Source organism: Hemiscyllium ocellatum, chromosome 30 (assembly GCF_020745735.1).
Source record: "Hemiscyllium ocellatum isolate sHemOce1 chromosome 30, sHemOce1.pat.X.cur, whole genome shotgun sequence".
Lineage (NCBI taxonomy): Eukaryota > Metazoa > Chordata > Chondrichthyes > Orectolobiformes > Hemiscylliidae > Hemiscyllium > Hemiscyllium ocellatum.
Window position 1 is genome coordinate 21,596,938 of NC_083430.1, and position 18,367 is coordinate 21,615,304.

At 41.0% G+C, this 18,367-nt stretch overlaps 1 protein-coding gene across 2 annotated transcripts; it reads left to right on the top strand.

The window, feature by feature from the left end:
• Positions 1 to 328: 328 nt before the first annotated feature.
• LOC132830118 (splicing factor, proline- and glutamine-rich-like) lies at positions 329 to 16,698 on the top strand. Of its 2 annotated transcripts, XR_009646329.1 has the most exons (11): positions 329 to 1,076; positions 2,018 to 2,319; positions 2,561 to 2,656; positions 3,914 to 4,110; positions 4,566 to 4,650; positions 4,783 to 4,897; positions 6,223 to 6,259; positions 6,410 to 6,555; positions 15,331 to 15,381; positions 15,917 to 16,027; positions 16,593 to 16,698. XR_009646329.1 is itself a non-coding variant. In XM_060847610.1 (9 exons), the coding sequence occupies exons 1-9, from the start codon at positions 462 to 464 to the stop codon at positions 9,042 to 9,044; spliced, it is 1,728 nt and encodes a 575-aa protein (XP_060703593.1). In that variant the 5' UTR covers positions 329 to 461; the 3' UTR covers positions 9,045 to 9,439. The 2 variants fall into 2 exon arrangements, 1 of the variants encoding a protein (XP_060703593.1); XM_060847610.1 differs by lacking the exons at positions 15,331 to 15,381; positions 15,917 to 16,027; positions 16,593 to 16,698 and adding an exon at positions 8,910 to 9,439.
• Positions 16,699 to 18,367: the final 1,669 nt, after the last annotated feature.

The window sequence follows — 18,367 nt, forward strand, 5'->3', positions numbered from 1 at the left end:
GTGAAAGAGAATAAAGGAAGAGCGAAGAGATCCAAATAACGTTCGAATCAAGTGGGAAAGGCCAAGACCATCCATTTCTCAGAGAAACAAATCTGTTGTCAGGACTTCCCCCTCTACAAGAGGCAATCCTTTGTCTGGAGAAGAACTAGATCTGATTGGCTGCCTATTGTCCAATAATGGAGCGCTTGCGGCGATTGATAGCTGTTGAAGCCAATCGATCACCGATGGCTGTCATGTGATACCCAGAGTTGGCCAATCGTCTGTGAGCGGAGGCGAGGCTCGCGGGCGGTATATAAACAGACAGTGCCCGCCCCAGTCGCTACCCGGCGCCATTTTGTGTTGTTCTTCCACGTTGACCTTTGCAGTCGGTTTGATCGGGACAAACGAGAGATCGGGGGGGAAAAAAAAGGGAAGGGAAAGTAAAACCTGAACCGCCAGCTAATACATTCCCAAGAAACAAAATGTCTCGGGATCGCTTCAGGAACCGCACAGGATTTCAGAGACGGGGTGGTATGAGCCCTCCGTTCCGGGGAGGCGGCGGCGGTAGCAACCGCAACAACGCTCCTAACCGTCCGAACGGAGCGGGAGCCCCGGCCGACGCCCTCAAGCAGCAGCCGGCGGCCTCTGCCTCCAACCAGGTAGCGGCCTCGCAGCAGACCCCCCCTCAGAAATCACTGGCGCCGGGCTCGCAGAAATCGGGCGAGCCCGACAAGAAGAACGGCGAGGCGGCGGCCTCTCAGGGCGGCTCGACCGGGCGCGGCGGCGGCGCCGGCGGCGAGGGGGGTAAGCAGCAGCAGGCGTCGTCGCAGGGCGGCGGCTCGGCGGGCTCGGGCTCCTCGGAGAGCCGGCAGGCGCGCGAGGTCAAGGAGGCGGAGAGCGAGCAGGCGGTGCTGCGGGCCCAGCTCTCGCTGCTCCGCAAGCCCGGCGAGAAGACCTACACGCAGCGGTGCCGCCTGTTCGTCGGCAACCTGCCGGCCGACATCACCGAGGACGACTTCAAGCGGCTCTTCGACAAGTACGGCGAGCCCGGCGAGGTTTTCATCAACAAAGGCAAAGGGTTCGGCTTCATCCGCCTGGTGAGTGTGTGTGGGGGTGGGGAGGAAGAGGGGGGTAAGGGGGTTTGCTCCTCTAGCGGCCGCGGACAGTAAACTCCTCACCCCCAGCCCCGAGGTGAGCGCGCCAGCGTCCCGCCGCGAACGCGCCGATGGCCCCAACCGCCTGCCCGAGGCGCGCACGCGCCGAGAGATGGGCGCGAGTCTATGTCTGCCATTTTGTTTCCTTCCTGTTCCTCGCCTCCATGTCGGCTTCTGTCTCTCTCTCTCTCTCTCTCTCCATTTTGTGTGGACAGTGGGCGGCGCGCCTTTCCTGTCTCCCCCTTCACTACCTCGTCTCCGTTCCCTTTGTGTTCTGTTTTAAAAGCCTCGTTCCAGGCCCTTCCTCCTTTATCCTCCCCTCCAGTGCTCCCGTCTTGCCCTTTGTCCCCGCCCGCCTCTTTCTCCATGGATGGACTCGCAGTTTGTCCGCGTTATTGGCGGTCCCTAACCACGCTGCCTCAACATCTGGAAAGGGTGCCGGGAATCTGAAACAAAGGCAAATAATCGGAAAATCGCTAAGTCTGGCAGTGTTTGTGACGAGAAGTCAGTTAGTGAGCCTTTGGCACACCGGACCAAAGCATTTAATTCTAAATTTCTTGGTCATTGCCAGACGACCTGAGATTTTCGAGCAGTTTGTTTTTGTTGCTTAAACTCCTGAGTTCATGTAGAATTTTCCAATCCTGTTCTTTGCAAAACGTTGAGCTGTGGGCTGTATGGCAAGGGCAAATTATTTGCCTGACTCATGCCACCTTTTCTTGTTCTCAACATTCGGTCTGCTGTTTTAGAATTGAAATCTTGTCTAAAACTGAAGAAATGTCAGTGTGGCAAAACTTCAAATTTAGGATGCTAGTTACATTGAGTTCTGTTCATGAAAAACTTATGGACTGAATGTTTAGTTTGTATATCAATTATGTCTTTCAAAGGAAAGTCGAACTTTGGCTGAAATAGCCAAGGCTGAACTTGATGATACACCCATGAGGGGCCGACCTCTTCGCATTCGTTTTGCCACACACTCGGCAGCTCTGACTGTCCGTAATCTTTCTCCTTATGTGTCAAATGAACTACTTGAGGAAGCATTCTCCCAATTTGGTCAGGTGGAAAGGGCCATTGTAATAGTGGATGATCGTGGGAGATCAACAGGCAAAGGCATAGTTGAATTTGCAACAAAGCCAGCTGCGAGAAAGGCCCTTGAACGTTGCAATGAAGGAGTATTCCTCCTAACTGCGTAAGTAATGTATTTTTTGGCTTCTGTCAGTGATTCATTGTTCTGTTCCCCTTTTAAAATGTATTACCCTGAAGCAAATTAGCTGTGACTTGCAGGAGAAATGTTAACTTTGAAATCTGTGCAGTTTTATTTTTTCACTTTTTAAACTGTAATGCATTATTTTCTACCAGTTGCTAATGAGCCTCTAAACATGCTTTATAAGTCCAAATTTGTCCATTTTTCTTCAAAACCTAATTTGTAGCTCTCCACGGCCTGTGATTGTGGAACCAATGGAACAGTATGATGATGAGGATGGTCTTCCAGAGAAGCTTGCGCAGAGAAATCCTATGTATCAGAAGTGAGTTTTATAACTTGTGGTTTTCAATGTCTAATAGTTTTCAAATGGGTAATCTTTGATTTTCAACATTTAAAGCTGATTTGGAGTGGAAGTTGATCATCGTTGTACAGTTAGTTGATCATAGTTAGCCTGTACAGTTCACACCCAACCCTCCGAGCATCCCACTCAAACCTTCTCCATAACCCTACATTTCCCATAACTAATGCATCCCTGGACACTAGGCAATTTGCTATGGCCAATCCACCTAAACTGCACATCTTTGGATGTGCAAAGTCCAGCAACAGTAATAAGACATGAGCAGAAATTAGACCATTCAACCCATCGAGTCTGCTCCACCATTCAATCATGGCTGATAAGCTTCTCAACCCCTTTCTCTTGCTTTCTCCCTGTAACCCATGATGCTCTTCACAATCACGAACCAATCTGTCTCTGTCTTAAATATATTGGGCAGCACGGTGGCTCACTGGTTAGCACTGCAGCCTCTCTCAGCACTAGGGTCCCAGGTTCGATTGCAGCCTCAGGTGGCTGTCTGTGTGGAGTTTGCACATTCTCCCAGTGTCTGCATGAGTGTCCTTTGGTTTCCTCCCACAGTCCAAAGATGTGCAGGTCAGTTAAATTGGCCATGTTAAATTGCCCATACTGCTAGTTGCATTCGTCAGAGGGAAATGGGTCTGGGTGGGTTACTCTTCAGGGGGTTGGTGTGGACTGGTTGGGCTGAAGGGCCTGTTTCCACATGGCTGGGAATCTAATCTAATGCTCAATTAGACCTGGCCTCTGTGCCAATGAATTCCATAGATTCACTACACATCATCTGAAGAAGTTTCTCCTTGTCGCCGTTCTGAAAGGTCTTCTGTTTTACTCAGTTTCACTTGGGACCCCTCCTTTTTTTTTTAAAAGTGATTAGAGACCTGGAGTCCTGAAATGTGCCTCGTGTTAAACTGTTTATTCTTAGGACTGTTCTCATGAATCTCCTGTGAGTACGCTCCAGGGCCAGTACATCCTTCTGAGATATGGGACCCAAAACTCTGCACAATACTTCAAATGTGGCCTGACCACAGGATTAAGGATGCAATCTAATCCAGGTTCCTGATGCTAGGAGACAGCTGTGCTAGCTACTGAGTAACCATGTTGCCGTATTAGCCTCAATCTCCGTTTTACTTGAGTTTCATTTTGTAGTGGATGTCATTTGTTGCAATACAGTTCATTTCAATATATTTAAATGGTATCTGCCAAATAGGAGCCTTTTGGTTTTTTTAGGGAACGGGAGCATCCTCCTCGCTTTGCCCAGCATGGAACATTTGAGTTTGAATATTCCCAACGATGGAAGTCTCTTGATGAAATGGAAAAACAGCAAAGAGAACAAGTGGAGAAAAATATGAGAGAGGCCAGAGATAAGCTGGAAAATGAAATGGAAGATGCATACCATGAGCATCAAGCAATGTTACTGAGACAAGGTAAGCTTGAAATAAATGACTGTTTATAATAAATATAAAGTTTAATGTACAGCTCACATTTCTCACTTCTGGCCATGTGTGCTGAGGAACATCAGTTCATACTAATGGAAAAGATGTGTGGAAGTGGCTTGCAGCTATACTTATAGGTGAAATTTTCGGCTGTCCTCTGCCTTTTGATCGTGCATCTTGCTTCTGGTTGCGAGGAAGAGGAAAAAGCAATTGGAGAAAACTTAAGCTCATACTGTACAAAGGAGATCTTGACTTGGTGGTTGTGTACATCACTCTGGGCCAAGAGGTCTGGGCTCAGCTCCCATCTCTTCCTAGAGGCTATAAAAACATCTGAAGTTGATTTTTAAAAATTTCACTAGTGAGGATGTTTACCATGAATTATTCAGTGCTGCAACTGTTTCTTATTGGATGCGTGCTTCAGGAAGCTCTAATTTGTTTTTATACAGATCTTATGCGTCGTCAAGAAGAGCTTCGCCGCATGGAAGAGCTTCATAGTCAAGAGGTTCAGAAGCGTAAACAGTTGGAATTGAGGTAAGAATGATTTTTGAACAATGCTTTTCCATGGATTTAGTTTGTTTTTGCAGTTATCTTGCTTGTTTTAGTGTAGCTTGACTTAATTGAATTGAAATCGAATTAAGGCTTGGTTTGAATTCTATTTGTCAGGCAAGAGGAAGAGCGCCGTAGAAGAGAGGAGGAGATGTTGATGCGTCAGCGGGAGAAAGAGGAAATGATGAGGCGCCAAAGGGAGGAGAATTTCCGAATGGGATACATGGATCCAGTGAGTTTGATCAATAAATTACAGCTGTGCTTAGATTAGTAAAACTGAGTCAAAATAGTGAGCAAGCAAATTTTTTAGTTCCATTCATAGTGTAGAATGCAAGTTTGTGTGCATCCTTTACTGCCTCACGTTTTCTCTGCATGACCTGATTTGTATGGTGACTTGAATGTCTCCTCTGTTTTGTCAGCAGCCACAATTGAATTTTTCAGGGATGCTTCAGTATTCACACAATTTCTGATGTAATTTTGCAAGTTTCCTATCAAATTGAGTAGCTTTAGGAATCTGGAGGTTTACGATTGAAGAATCCTACCCAGCAGAATGTGGTTTTGAGTTAATACCTCTGTATTGAGTAGGCTGGTCTAGGAATTCGCAAGGCATTTTTTTGTACTCCTTTGGGAAAATGTCCAGAGATGGCGCTAATGGGTACTGCCGCAGTGCTATCAGGTGCTTGCTATAGCTTGATTGTCTGGGGGCCTGAAGATTACTGCTGCCTGATAGGTCCTAACCTTAGTCTCAGGTTTGGATTTGAGTCCTTATGCTGGTGATTGGCCAAAGACTGAACTGACAGATTCGATCTTATGAAAATTGCGATTGATTTCAGCCTTTTGAGACTTAAGATGAGTTAATCTGTTCTGTAGTTTTGTTGAGGTATGTTGTGCATTGCTGTTTGAGGTACCTGGTTTCGGGCATAACAGTAACAAGTTGAGGTTACTGGATCAGAGTGAGTCTTCGTCTTGACCGTGCTAATTTTGCAGGTTATGCACCAGATATTTTGCTGCAAGCCCTGTGGAAATACTATTTGGAATCGATTTTAAGTCGGCCACTATTTTAATTTTTTAGAGGTGGCAATCATGTGCTTACTGAGAATTTAACTTTTGCTTCTGAAATTTCTGTTCAGTTTAGTGGTGGTGAGGAATCTTTAATATATCCAAGCCTCCTTGACTGAGTGGTGTCATCTGGAGGTTTATTCTCTTTTGTTTGCGTTCTGTATTTCTCATCATCAAATGAGAATGGATAGCTTGGCCACTGAATTCTGAAACAATACTCCATTTGGGATTCAAATGATATCAGTTCCCTTTGTAATCCAAGCAGTTTGCAAGAAATGATTTTGCATTGCAACAGCTTCAAATGAGATCTGTAATGTTTCACTTGTTCCAAATTTGGTCAGTTTTTAAGAAATGACTGAAGCTCACTTTGGTTTGAGTCTTCAGCCACTAGTATAACAACTGAACAAGACTTGGTCAGCTCTTCATTGATTGAACTAAATTCAGAATTAAAAGTGAAATATTTGCCTTGGTGTTCATTACTGAAATTTCTCTCTCCAGAGAGAACGTGACTTGCGCATGGCTGGAGGAATGGCAGGTAAGATTCAATCTGAATTGTAAATCAGAAATTTGAATGTACTATTTTAATATTCCAGTACCTGGCTTTTGATTGTAAACAGGCAACCTATTCTTGTGCTTGTTCCATTTTCACTCATAGAAAAACTTGAATGTATGCTTTACATTTCAGAACAATATGCTGCTACAAACCAAAGCTTTCCACCCATGGCAGCAATGGGCTATGAAGGTCACAGTGCAATGAATAGCCCTGGAGGACCAAGTGCAATGACTGGGCAGATGATGAGCAACAGTGGAAACACAAGCGACATAGCAGGGGTAAAGTGTACTGTGGTTTGGAGTGAATGCTTGGATGTATGGTTGGATTGTAAAGTTAAATGAATGTGCGTGTATTGTTTGAAGGAAAGTCTTGTGGGGATCTTGGAAGAACTAAATGGGGGAGGTGAGGGGTGCCATTTGGTTTAGTGAAAGCTTAATTACTCACGTAAAGTACCAAAATATCCAATTGTAGGGCAGCTTGAATAAGCTACTGTAAGCAATGCTGTTTCAGCATGGATTTTGAGGATTGAGTTTCAGGAATGTGCACTTAGTTGTAACATGTAAATCTGATAACCATTGCAGACAGACTAATCAGATGCTTTACGTCATGCCATCTGATTGCTATATTCTAATTGTTATATTACTCCTGAAGTTTAGCTGTATCAACATTAGTTACAATGGTTATTACAAGTGAAATGATCAAGAACATGCATATACTGCAACAATTTGCAGAACTGCATGTTTAAAACTATTGAAATAATGAGTTGCCTAATCTGGATAGCCAATCAAATATTTTCTTTACAGTCTCAGTACAAAGTTTGTGTGCTTGAGGTAGGCAGATCAGAAACGTGATTATTTTAAGTTAAACTTCCCAAACCATTTATGGGTTGCTGATGACTGGTCTGACTGGCATGTCAATCCGGATTGAAACTGATCATTTGAGTAACAAGGAAGAAAGGTCTGCATGATAGCAGTTTGTTCTACTTTAGAACATTTATTCACAAGTTACCAATTTCTGTTCTACAGGACATTGCAGTAAAATTCCAGTTTTCAATCCGAAGGCTAGCATTTGCAGCTGCTAGTATAAACTAAATCTAAAACAATGTGTTGGTGTTTGCACAAAAGTGGAACTTTCCTCCAAAATGAGGCAGTACTGTAACGATAGTAGCTCTATTCTGAATTGCAGATGTTCGTTCTTTTGAGGTGGGCAGCCGCATAGTTTTGCATATTGCAGCATAAACAAAAAGCCAGTTGTCCTATTACATCTGCAGTTGTTAAGCTATTCACCTTGCTGTCTAATCTCATTTCCTTGCATCAAAATCTGATTCTGACCTTCTGGTTTAGTACAGTGAAGTGATGCAGTCAGTTTGATTTTATAGTTTGTGATGATGTGGCACACTTTGGGTGACATAAGAGGGAAATGAGCACAGATCGCTTTAGATTATCCATAACGGTCACTAGGTTTAATGTTCTGATTTGTGAATAGGATGATTAGTACTAATGCTGCCACATTAACACAATGCTACTTGTTAAAATCCTCTGACCTTGACTGTTTGCCAGCCTTAGTTTGGCTGTCTTGCCACATGAAAACTGCTTTTGAGTGAATTGAGGGAGGGATTATAGAGTGCCCTCCCGAAGCACATCCGTGTGCCATTGGTCATGGCAAACCCAGTTGCTCAACCTCAGCTTTTGAGGTGTATTGTGCAAGTGGTAAAATTACATTAGGCATTTTAAATTGATGATTGAGGGAGTGTCCTTTTACCTTTTTGCACTAAATGAGTAATGTTTTATAGAATATACATTTTTTACCCAGTTAAACTTGAATGGTAATGCTGATCCAGTGTTGTCATACTTGTGCTGTACTGTAACTGTTAATTTTGGTTTGTCTGCTGGAATAAAAATCAGTGTAGTTAAGTTTCTTATTATTCCAAACCAACATCAAATATTGACTCCCTAATACAGGGAGATATGCAAATTCTCCTTGCCCATCATGCTTTAACTGGTGGAAGTTGTTTAAAGTTTAGCTTTGTAATGTCAAATCCTTATACCCAGCAGCTGATGCATTACTTTTTGAAAGTTTGCAGAGCATGTACTACAATACTGGATCAAAGGTCAGCTTGCATTTAAAATGGGGGGAAAAGGTGGGTTGGGATATGTCGGTTACTTGTGACTTTCATTAAGGGCAGAGGCTATTTAACTTGAAGTGTTAAAGCTCTGCATCTCTCAGAAAACTATGATGTGGAGATTGTAATGATAAAGCAAATATATCTGTTGACCCAGATCAGACTTATGCATATTTGAATGCATTCCTGTGTTGGTAATAGTGGTTTGCTTGCACTACAAGCAGAATAGCCACTGTTCTTAAGTTATCACAAGTCGTCATGGGAGGATTTATACCCACCTTGGATTCCTCCATGTACCGGTCAGTAAACTAATGAACAACTTGCCCTCTTTTTTTCTTTTTATGTGCCTGGTACCTGTGGATCGCCCTATTCCTGGTTGTAATCGACGAACATTGACTGCGGATGTCTTCCCTGACCTAATGTTACACATTTTACTCACTTTGTCACGTGCAACTTATATGGACATTGAATGCTACCATGTATGATGAACTTTAAAATCTCTCCCAATAGCGTAATGACCGCTTTGGACAGGGAGCCCCAGGTCCAATGAATGCTCAGCCTCCCCGTCCTATGGGGCCTACTGGGCCTAGTTTTAGTAGAGGGAGAGAAGAATATGAAGCAGGCGGAAAGAAGCCTAGATTTTAGAATTCATAGTACGGTAGTGCATTCCAGATTAGTCTTTCATTTAGACTTGAACTCTTCATTCTTGCGTTTTTTTAGTTGGTGGCAAAGTTGCATTTTATGCCTATATAGATTTGTGTATTGATAAAACTTTGTAAACTGTAACAAGTCACGCTGGCACATTGTGAATGTTGAATTATGTCAAACAACAGTGATAGTGCTCATAGGCATCTTTTCCCAGTACTTTTGACTGTGTACGCTGACGTGCCATTAAACCTCTAGAAAGTATGCTCCATGTATTTTTTTGTTCTGAATTGTTCTAGAAGCATGTTAAATTGTGTAGGCTAAAAGCCTGTTTTGAAATGGTGGCATTCTGTATTTTGGTGCGTCTTTTTAAATTAAAACCCATTCATAGTGTTCATGATTTGAAATGATTTTTTAACCGTGGGCAAAGTAACAGTATAGTTGTCAACTTCTGCTTTAAGTGAGACCAAGTGTTGCATTTACTAATGTTTGCAAACTCTTGCGTATCACTTATTGGAGTTGCTTAATAAAATAAGGTAAGATTCCAATGGAAACTGAAAACAAAGCATTTAGTCATGGTTATTTATTTTATATTTTAAGTTGTTCCACTTTTAGGCTCAACTTTGATTTTTTTTTAAAACCCGTTTTTAAACTTTGGCTAGCTTCATACAGTGTCTTAATGCCACACAATGGAAGGGAAGGGAAGTCTAGGTCCTGCAAAGATCTTTCTAAATTTTAAAATGGCAGTCCTGACATGTCTGGACCCACTTATATTTAAATTGCCACCTAATTTGGTTGTGTTAACTGGAAGATTTTTGTTTTTATTTCAATTTTGTGTGGCTTTGGTTCCAGATATAGGCTGGATTGTTCTAAAGCTTGTATTGTGGCAGTCAAATCCAGTCTATGCTGGGGTGGGATGAAGTCTATTGACAATGCTACTCACGTTTTGGAGATTCTGTCTTGGTTTGCATGTTCTGAAATAGATATTGGGACAAGGAAGGTTATTGTAGCTAGTACTACAAAACATGTTAACTGTGTTTTGACTGATTATGCAAAGCACACCTGTATTTCAAAATTTTCTTCCTCCTCTGTTCACAACTTACTGCAACTCTCTCTTCAGGAGGTCTTTCGTGCTGAGAAGCTTTTGATTATCAACTGTGCCCTGGGCAACAATTCCAAGTGACTCATATGAACTTAGATTGTGGTGAAACTGTTTAACTTGGAGTCAAGCCTGATTTTTCCTGCACAATGATTTTTGCATAATTAAGGGTTACTAGATCAGCTTTGGCTTAGTTTTCCCTTGACTTTACCATCCATGGATCGGCCATTGCAGTGCTATACTGTTGACTGCTTTCATTGGCACAGCCTGACATTTATCGTTGTTTCACTTGATCCATAGTCCAAGGATGTACAACAGTTTTTGTCTTTAGACTTATGATGGACCATCAGATATTTGTTCCCAACTGTGTTTGGAAGAGGGTGAAGTTGTCCATTTCGGGTTTTGTGAATAGAGAAGTTTAACAGCTTACTCAGATTTGTCTTCATGGCAGTGGCACATCTCATTAGTGTTCAAATGTCAGTCAGGCCTCTCAGGTGATGTGTATAATCCCTCACTGTGTATTGTATAGAAGTTTCTAAAATGAATGCTTATCTTGATTCAATTTAATTGCTACAATATCTTTACAGAATGCATGGAATTCCCAAAATAGCATGTTCCGCTTCATTATTCGATCAATTTAAATTACTGAAATTTGATGTTGGTGGGCAGAGTGGCAGAATTTGGACCTTCACCTGTTGCCATAAGTTTAAGCCTATTAAAGCCTTATTTTGTAACAAATCTTACACTCTATTGTTTAGTGTATTGAATTCTTATGTGGTTTATTAAAAACTGCATTACTCATCTGGCTTGAAGTGCCATTGAGTAGTTGAGTATGGCAGCTATTATACCAGTAAAGCTAGTCACTATTGCATCCAAATGAATGTGTTTAAATGCTAGGTTTGTACACCAATACAGAGTCTTGTCAGATTAACAGCAGGAAATCTGCAATGGCAATATCCCAGTTACAAATAGCAACTCAGCAAGTTGAGTAATCCTAATAAAAGTGATGTCTTTGGGCTATACAATATAGTAAAGTGTACAAAAGCTATGCACTCAGGAGGAAAAATACTTAACCATGAATCTTCTACTACTGTTCAGTGCATGGTTTTATTGCATTAACACATCACTTATGGTATCTTAGCTGGAGTTGGAAGTTCTTTTAAGTAACTTGGCTGTACAGGGTCTTTCAGTTCTATTGGGCAGGTTTGCTGGAAAACTGGAACAGGAAACAGTTTTAACTTTTAAATGAACTTCATATCCAGTGCAGTGATCACTTAAAGACTTGGAGTTAATGGTCCACAATGCTTTCGTTTAAACCTTCCGACCCAACTTTGGGGACCTCCCCGACCAATAACTTGTGGAAGTTAACCTTGGGTTTTGGAAAATTTTGCTATTCTGCGTTTGTGAATGGGGATGCTGATTTGGAAAGTCACAATTGGAAACAAGTAGCAAGATATGAGCTGCAGATGTACTCAGTAGGAATGAATTTGCATCAGGATACCCGGACTACCAGAACGTGACTTCTGTACCCTCTGCCTAGCGAAGCTGAACAGCTTCAATGGGTAACTGGAAACCAAGCAGTAGCATGCAATGCCAACAAATAATTGCTGCTTTAGGATTGTGATAATGGTAAGTGTTAAAACTTATTTGTGTGTGGGGATGGGGGTTTGGACGTAGAAACAAATCGTGCCTTTGGATGCTGTTTTCCACTAATTTCAATCTTTTAAGAATTAATGTACCGAGCAAGTATTGTAGTCCAAGATCAGATGTTCCAAATTCTGGGATGGTGGGTTTTTTAAGTTTGAGTGCAGATTCTTAATTGGAGCAAGGCTTAATTTTCATCATCCTTTTTTTTGTTTAAATGTTTCAGTACAGAATCTGGTGTTGGTCCATCAAATTTACTTCTGGCAAAATGTGTGCAACTTAAATTATTCATTATGAGCTGTTGGGGGTTTGAATGAGCAGCTGCTCTGATTTCCTGTTGGATATTCTTTGCAAACTTTCAGTAATTTTCATTGCCATTCCTTGGCAGAGTTGCTGTATTTGAACATGGATTCCATGATAAATCAAGTTGGTCTGGATTATTCAGCTGAGTGAAAGCCGAAGGGTTCACCTTAAATTTGAAAAATTAGTTTTGTGATGGTACTTGCAGCTAGAGACCTGAATTTTTACTAAATTAGTCCATTGTTTCTGCTATTTTAACAGTAATCTAGGCTTTGCAAGCAGTACTTGAGCTATTTTTATGAAATGCCCCTTCTTTGTAATGAATTTCAACTTTAATCAAAATACTGCATGAGATGCCTGCAGTATAATTTCATCAATGTCACCATCTATCGACTTGCGCCCCTCCTTTTTAAAACATTTCACATTTTTGAATTTGATTTATGGTATTGGCTGAATACAAAGATTTAGCTGTTGTTGTTTAGGCATTTAGGTGCTGAATTTGCAATGCCCACTAAGTTTGGGCACAACTTGAAATAACTTGTCTTCCCCAGTATTCTTCAGTGGCAGTTATAACAGTTTCAGATTCTCAGGTTACATGGCAACGCATCTGAGTTACAAGCCAGCAAGCGGCTGCTGGCAGCCAATTGTGCTGCATCCTTGCAAGTAATGCCGCTCTACAGTGAATAAATACAGTCAGCTTGTCTGCAATACATTGCATTGAGGATCTGTAGTACTGCAAATGGGATTGGGCAGTAAGACCTGGAGAATAGTATTCCTGCTTGTTCTGCGGTACACTAAAGACTGCATACAGGTATGTACAAATAACTTGTTAACATGTCTTTCGTAATTTCTTAAACAATGAGTATAATGGTTCAGGCATCACCTTTCTGACTGTGGAAATACAGTGTACCACTTATAGTTGGGCTGTTACTGGTGAATACTGATTGGTATCAGAATATAATGGCCCAAATGTTGTACAGCTAGTATGCAGTTTGAGTACTGCATTCACAACATTGACATTTCACTGGCACCTTGAATTATCAACAGTGGGTAGTTGCGCTTTCTGTCTGTACCTTTTTGAGCTCAACAAAGCTGTGACTTAGACTGTGAATAGGAAGGTTGTGGTTTAGTTTTACCTTGTCTTTTCATGTACTCTGTACTTTCAAGCTTTGCCAGAACTTCTACAAAGCAGCAATGTGATTTACTTGTATATGATGAATAAATGTACTATAGGCCATTTAGCACCACAGATTATACTTGCCAAACTAAAAGGCATTGACTATTTGGACAGATGTCTGCATTGTATCAACAAAATGGTAACTTGGCATGCCTGCTTGGGTTTGGGGGAATTGTGCTGGGCATGAGAAACTTTCACTTCCTCTTGAACCTCCATCAGGCACCCTACCCCTCAAATGCATAACAATTACATAGTGACTTACTGTATTTGATGTTACTCTTGTAATTTTGGTGTAGTTTGGAGACCAGAGGAATTACTTAGTTTTTTTTTAACCAATCCAGCTTGCAGTGACTGTAACTGCCATCAATCTTGGCTGTTCTCATCTGACCTGAAATCCCTAAGCTCAGACCTTGTGTACCGACGTGTAAGATATTTACCGTAGAGCAGTATGGCAGATTTAACATGTAGTGAAAATTGAAATACTGTAAATGTGATGCACTTTCACTGCTTAGGTTTCAAGTGTTTCTAGGATTCGAATAAGAACAAATACAATGGAATACTCAGTAGAAACCAAGTTCTTAGGCTTTCTGCTGTCCATTTGCCTGTTCATCTCATGATTTAAAATTTCACTTTGTATATATGCAATTGAATTAGGCCATAGCCTAATTGTATTGCTTTGGGATTCATTTGCTAAATTAGTTTGTTTTTGATTATAATCAAAGGCTTGATGACTTCAATCAGAACTTTAAGTTGACCTGTATATTAACAGGCACAATGATTCACCATCAGTATCGGTGTAAAGCGTGATGAAGGCATTCGTCGTGTAAATTTGAGGTCTGAGTTGAAGTCCCACCAGCTCCAAACGTGTCATAACATGACTGAACAAGCTGATTAAGAATTTTGTGCCAGTTATCCCTGAAATTGGCTAGAGATGGTTATTAAAATCCAGAATATTGGTCTTGCGATTGACTGCTTAGTTGTTGATCTGCTTTGGATGGAATGACATGCTGTGAATTTTTAGTCCTGGAGTGGTACAGATGTGGCAAAACATGGTCCAGGGCTAATCTGTTTTCAAGTCCTGTGCCACTTGAGTTCTGTCTTACTGCAATGCTGGGATTTTGGCACTGTTCCTTTAAAATCTGCAGCTTGTTCCACAGGTCTGACTGCAAGATTGGTCTTGCTCCAGGTCTTGACCCTGTAATGTTTATTATTGTGTATTCCATTTATGGGAGACATAACTGGCCTGTTAGGTCAAATTTTAGCAAATCTATAGAGCAAGCAATTAAATGTTTTTTCTTGTGTAAGTATCAGTGACCTGTCCAAGGAGCAGAAGTGATGTTCCATCTTGTTACACTGGACTTGCAAGTGGGATTAAAACAGTAGCCAAGTGTCTACACTGTATTCCATCTAAATTTTGTTGCATATGACTGAGCTTTCCCAGTGCAATTGGCTTCAATTTTTGACTAGAATGTCTCTGATCAGAAAAGTGATGCCAGAACATAATAGGGATATGTGGTACATGTTCTTCCAGTGTTGCAAAATAGGCTACAATATTGTGTTCCAAGATGTGGGTGCAGTTTCCCTTCTATGCAATCACGTCTGGGCATTTTTGTGCCAACTTGGTCAACTCTTAATTGGCCTGTCCAAAGCTTTAGAATTAACTGTTTAATCCTCTGCTGAGAATTTTTCACTGCTGTACTAGCCTAGGAAAAGTTGGGCCTAAAGCGCACAGCATCCTTTTCTGTAGGGTTGTCAGACTAGTCAGTAAAAATATACTGTACTTTTCTGGCTAACCACTGAAATGTTTCAGTTTGGATGAATTGTATATACCCTTAAACCCTGCCTTCAACTTTTTTTTTATTCTGGCCCCATAAAATATTAATAATTACAGCACCACACAGGCTGTTAGGGATTCAGTCAGCCTTTCTATTCCGGGTCTACATCTGGGATAGATTGGCATGACATATTTTGAAGTAACTTGACCTTTTGGGTTATTGTAGAACTGAGTTCTGAATTGCTGTGTATGGAAGTGATAAGTGTTTACTAACTTGATGTATTTTCTTTAGGCATGGAAAGGGCTTGATGCATGTTGAAACTCTGATGCAGTAAAGATGCAAGTAAGTAGCTGTTTGATCAGTTCTGTGCCAGACCATCTATCTGAAACAGTGATTAATCATATTGCTTGACTAAGTTGTCATGTAGTTTAAGTGCCTGTGTATTGCTGTAGATACCCAAGTATTTTTGAGTTTAGCTTTGACCCTTGTGATTCCACTGGCACAATCTCCACTCCTAGAAGGGTGTGTTTAGTCAAATCAGATGCATGCAGGCATAAAGGTATCTTGTCTTCCATTTCATAGAATGCTCAGTTTTCCTTAAGTGAGATTCAGAGTAATGTCAGCAATTTGAGGTGTTTCTCATATGGTCCCTGCAAGTGATTACAGCTGACCATCCTCAAATTGGGATCATTGGACCTTTTTTGCCCTGTTAAAGGTTCCTGACAGTATTATTTTTATTCACTGTAGCTGAGTTTATTGTTAAACTAGGTGTCAAATGATAAATGATTCCCAGCCTTGTGAATAATCAATATATGGAGCCTTTTCAGCTGGGAATAAGGGGATGCTTCCTAAAATGATTCTTGTTCCTCACTTACAGCTCCTGTGAAATGATATAACCAGAATATTTCACATCTGGTCAGTCACCAGAAATGAGTGGGGTGCATAGAGCGAAAGCTGAAGGACATAAATGGATAGTATTTCTGAAAAGGTAGGTTTTCTAACTTTAAGTTTGGAGTTTTGCTCCAATCTTGCATTTAAGTGCATCATGCAGGTTTGACTATACCAATATTTAGATTGGCTAGTTAGCTAATCTAAACTAAATTGGGGTCTTGGGCGGAATCTAGTCACCGCTTGTGTGAATGGCTCACTTGATACAGCATGTTATAACAAGTTCTGACTTCTGTTTGTTTGTTCTTTATGGCTTCCTAAATATTATCTCCATATCAGCAATAATTTCTAAAATTGTCAAATTCTAAATTTGTTTTATTACAAAACATTCAGCAGCATGCAGAAGTCATAATAGGGCTTTGAAAGCCTCCAGCTGGAGGGCTGAATACCTTTAGTACTCATCTACCATGTTTGCTACCAAGGTCAAAGCAAGTCATTCTATAATCTAGCCAACTCATTGATCTTTTCGTAGCAAAAGGTAGACTTTTTTTTAAAAGTCACTGACTATCTGCATTGCAAAGATGAATCTACTGTGGCAGGCAAATGTCTGTAGTGGACTGTTTAAAATAAATCCTCAGACTTGATGTTTTTCATTCTCTCATTAGGATCGTCTTTGAAGGAGAAGAACCATGAATATTTGTCAACCTTGGATGCAGCATCGGTGTAATTGATTTGATCGATTCTTTAAAATAAAGTTTCATTTTGACCCAACTTTGCTCTTATTTGCAATTACTGAGATATTAAACAATTGCCTCAATCTTTCTTGTATCACCCAGGATACTTGGGATTTGGTTATCTCTGGAAGATTATTCCATCAAAGCTTGAATATTAATATGTACCACCACAATCTTAATAAAGTTACAGCTTAGGAACATGCAGTCATTCAGCCCCATTTATTGATTTCATGGCTGATGTGGCCTAATTCCACATGCCTGCCTTTGGCTCATATCCCGTAATATTAATGCGTTTTCAGGTTTGTAGCTCAGGTTCTGGATGTAAGTTTGCTTGCTGAGCTCAGAGAGCAAACTTGTAGGCAATCCTTTACTTTTTCAATGATCATGTGTCAACGATTTTGTTTGGAAGAGTTCCAAGCCCCCCCTCACCCACTGTGTAGAAGTGCTTCCTAACATCTTTTGAGTGGCCGAGTCCTAATTCTCAGACAGTCTGCCCTGGTTCTAATAACTCCAGTGGAAATGTTTTACCCTTTCCTGTTAATGTCTTGATGACTTTGATCAGATCACTTCTCTAGAAGAGAAAACCGGTTTACTTTATATTATTGCTCCTCAAATTTAACTGCTGAAGTCTTGATATCATCACTGTTTATTCATGTGTTGTGCTCCCAAGGCCAGTTTTTCCTCCGAGGTGTGCTGCCCACATATGCTGTCGATACCAAGTGGGGTCAAACCTAGGCTTTGTATACAGCTGCAGCATAACTTGTGCATCCTGTATTTCAGTCCACTGGATGTAAATGCCAGTGTTCTGTTAGCTTTGATTTTCTACATCTGTTTGTGATATTTTAAATATCTCAGCTTTCTCTTTTGAATTGGAGGTTCCAGTGTTGGACTGGGTTTGACAAGGTCAAAAATCTCACCAGGTTACAGTCCAACGGATATATTTGAGAATGCGAGTTTTCAGTGTGCTGCTCCTTTACTAACACTTGGAGCAATGCCCTGAAAGCTAGTGTTTTCAAATAAACCCATTGGATGATAACCTTGTGTTAGGGACTTTTGACCTTGTCCTCCATTTAATTGTAGAGCCAACAACAGTAATCTCTTACGGATATGATTTTCTTCACGGAGTTTTAATACTGAAGATTACATTTAGTGCATTATCGATGAGGAATTGTCATCACTGAATATGCAATGATCAAACTGTTACCTCAGTAAATCCTACTTGAGCGAGGTCATTGGCTTGAATTCTAGATTCCTGTACCTATTTTAGCTGAATTTGTTATCACAACCACAGGCAAACTTTATATGGTAATGTAAATGGTATGACTGCATTCTTAGTGTCAAGGTAACTCTTCCCTGATATGTCATGTTATCTACTCCAGCTAAGAGCTAAATTCCTTGAGCAACCAACACTTGATGCATGTGTGATCACTGTGTATAGCTCCCACACACTGCATCTGCAGCATATCTGGCAATCAACCTGAAGGTTTATTTTGAAGGCGGTTTTCTTAACATTACATTTATGCTGAATTAACAATGCAAATTTACACTTTTTCTGGAATAGACTGAAGGTGCTGTTTTCCTTGACGTTTGCACTTTATGAAGCTGCTGTCTCCATATACACATGGCTTGAAAAGGCCATAATGTGTTGGAGCAGACTTTGGCTGTTTAATCCATTGAATTGGTTCTCATTTCCTATGGAGTCTTTG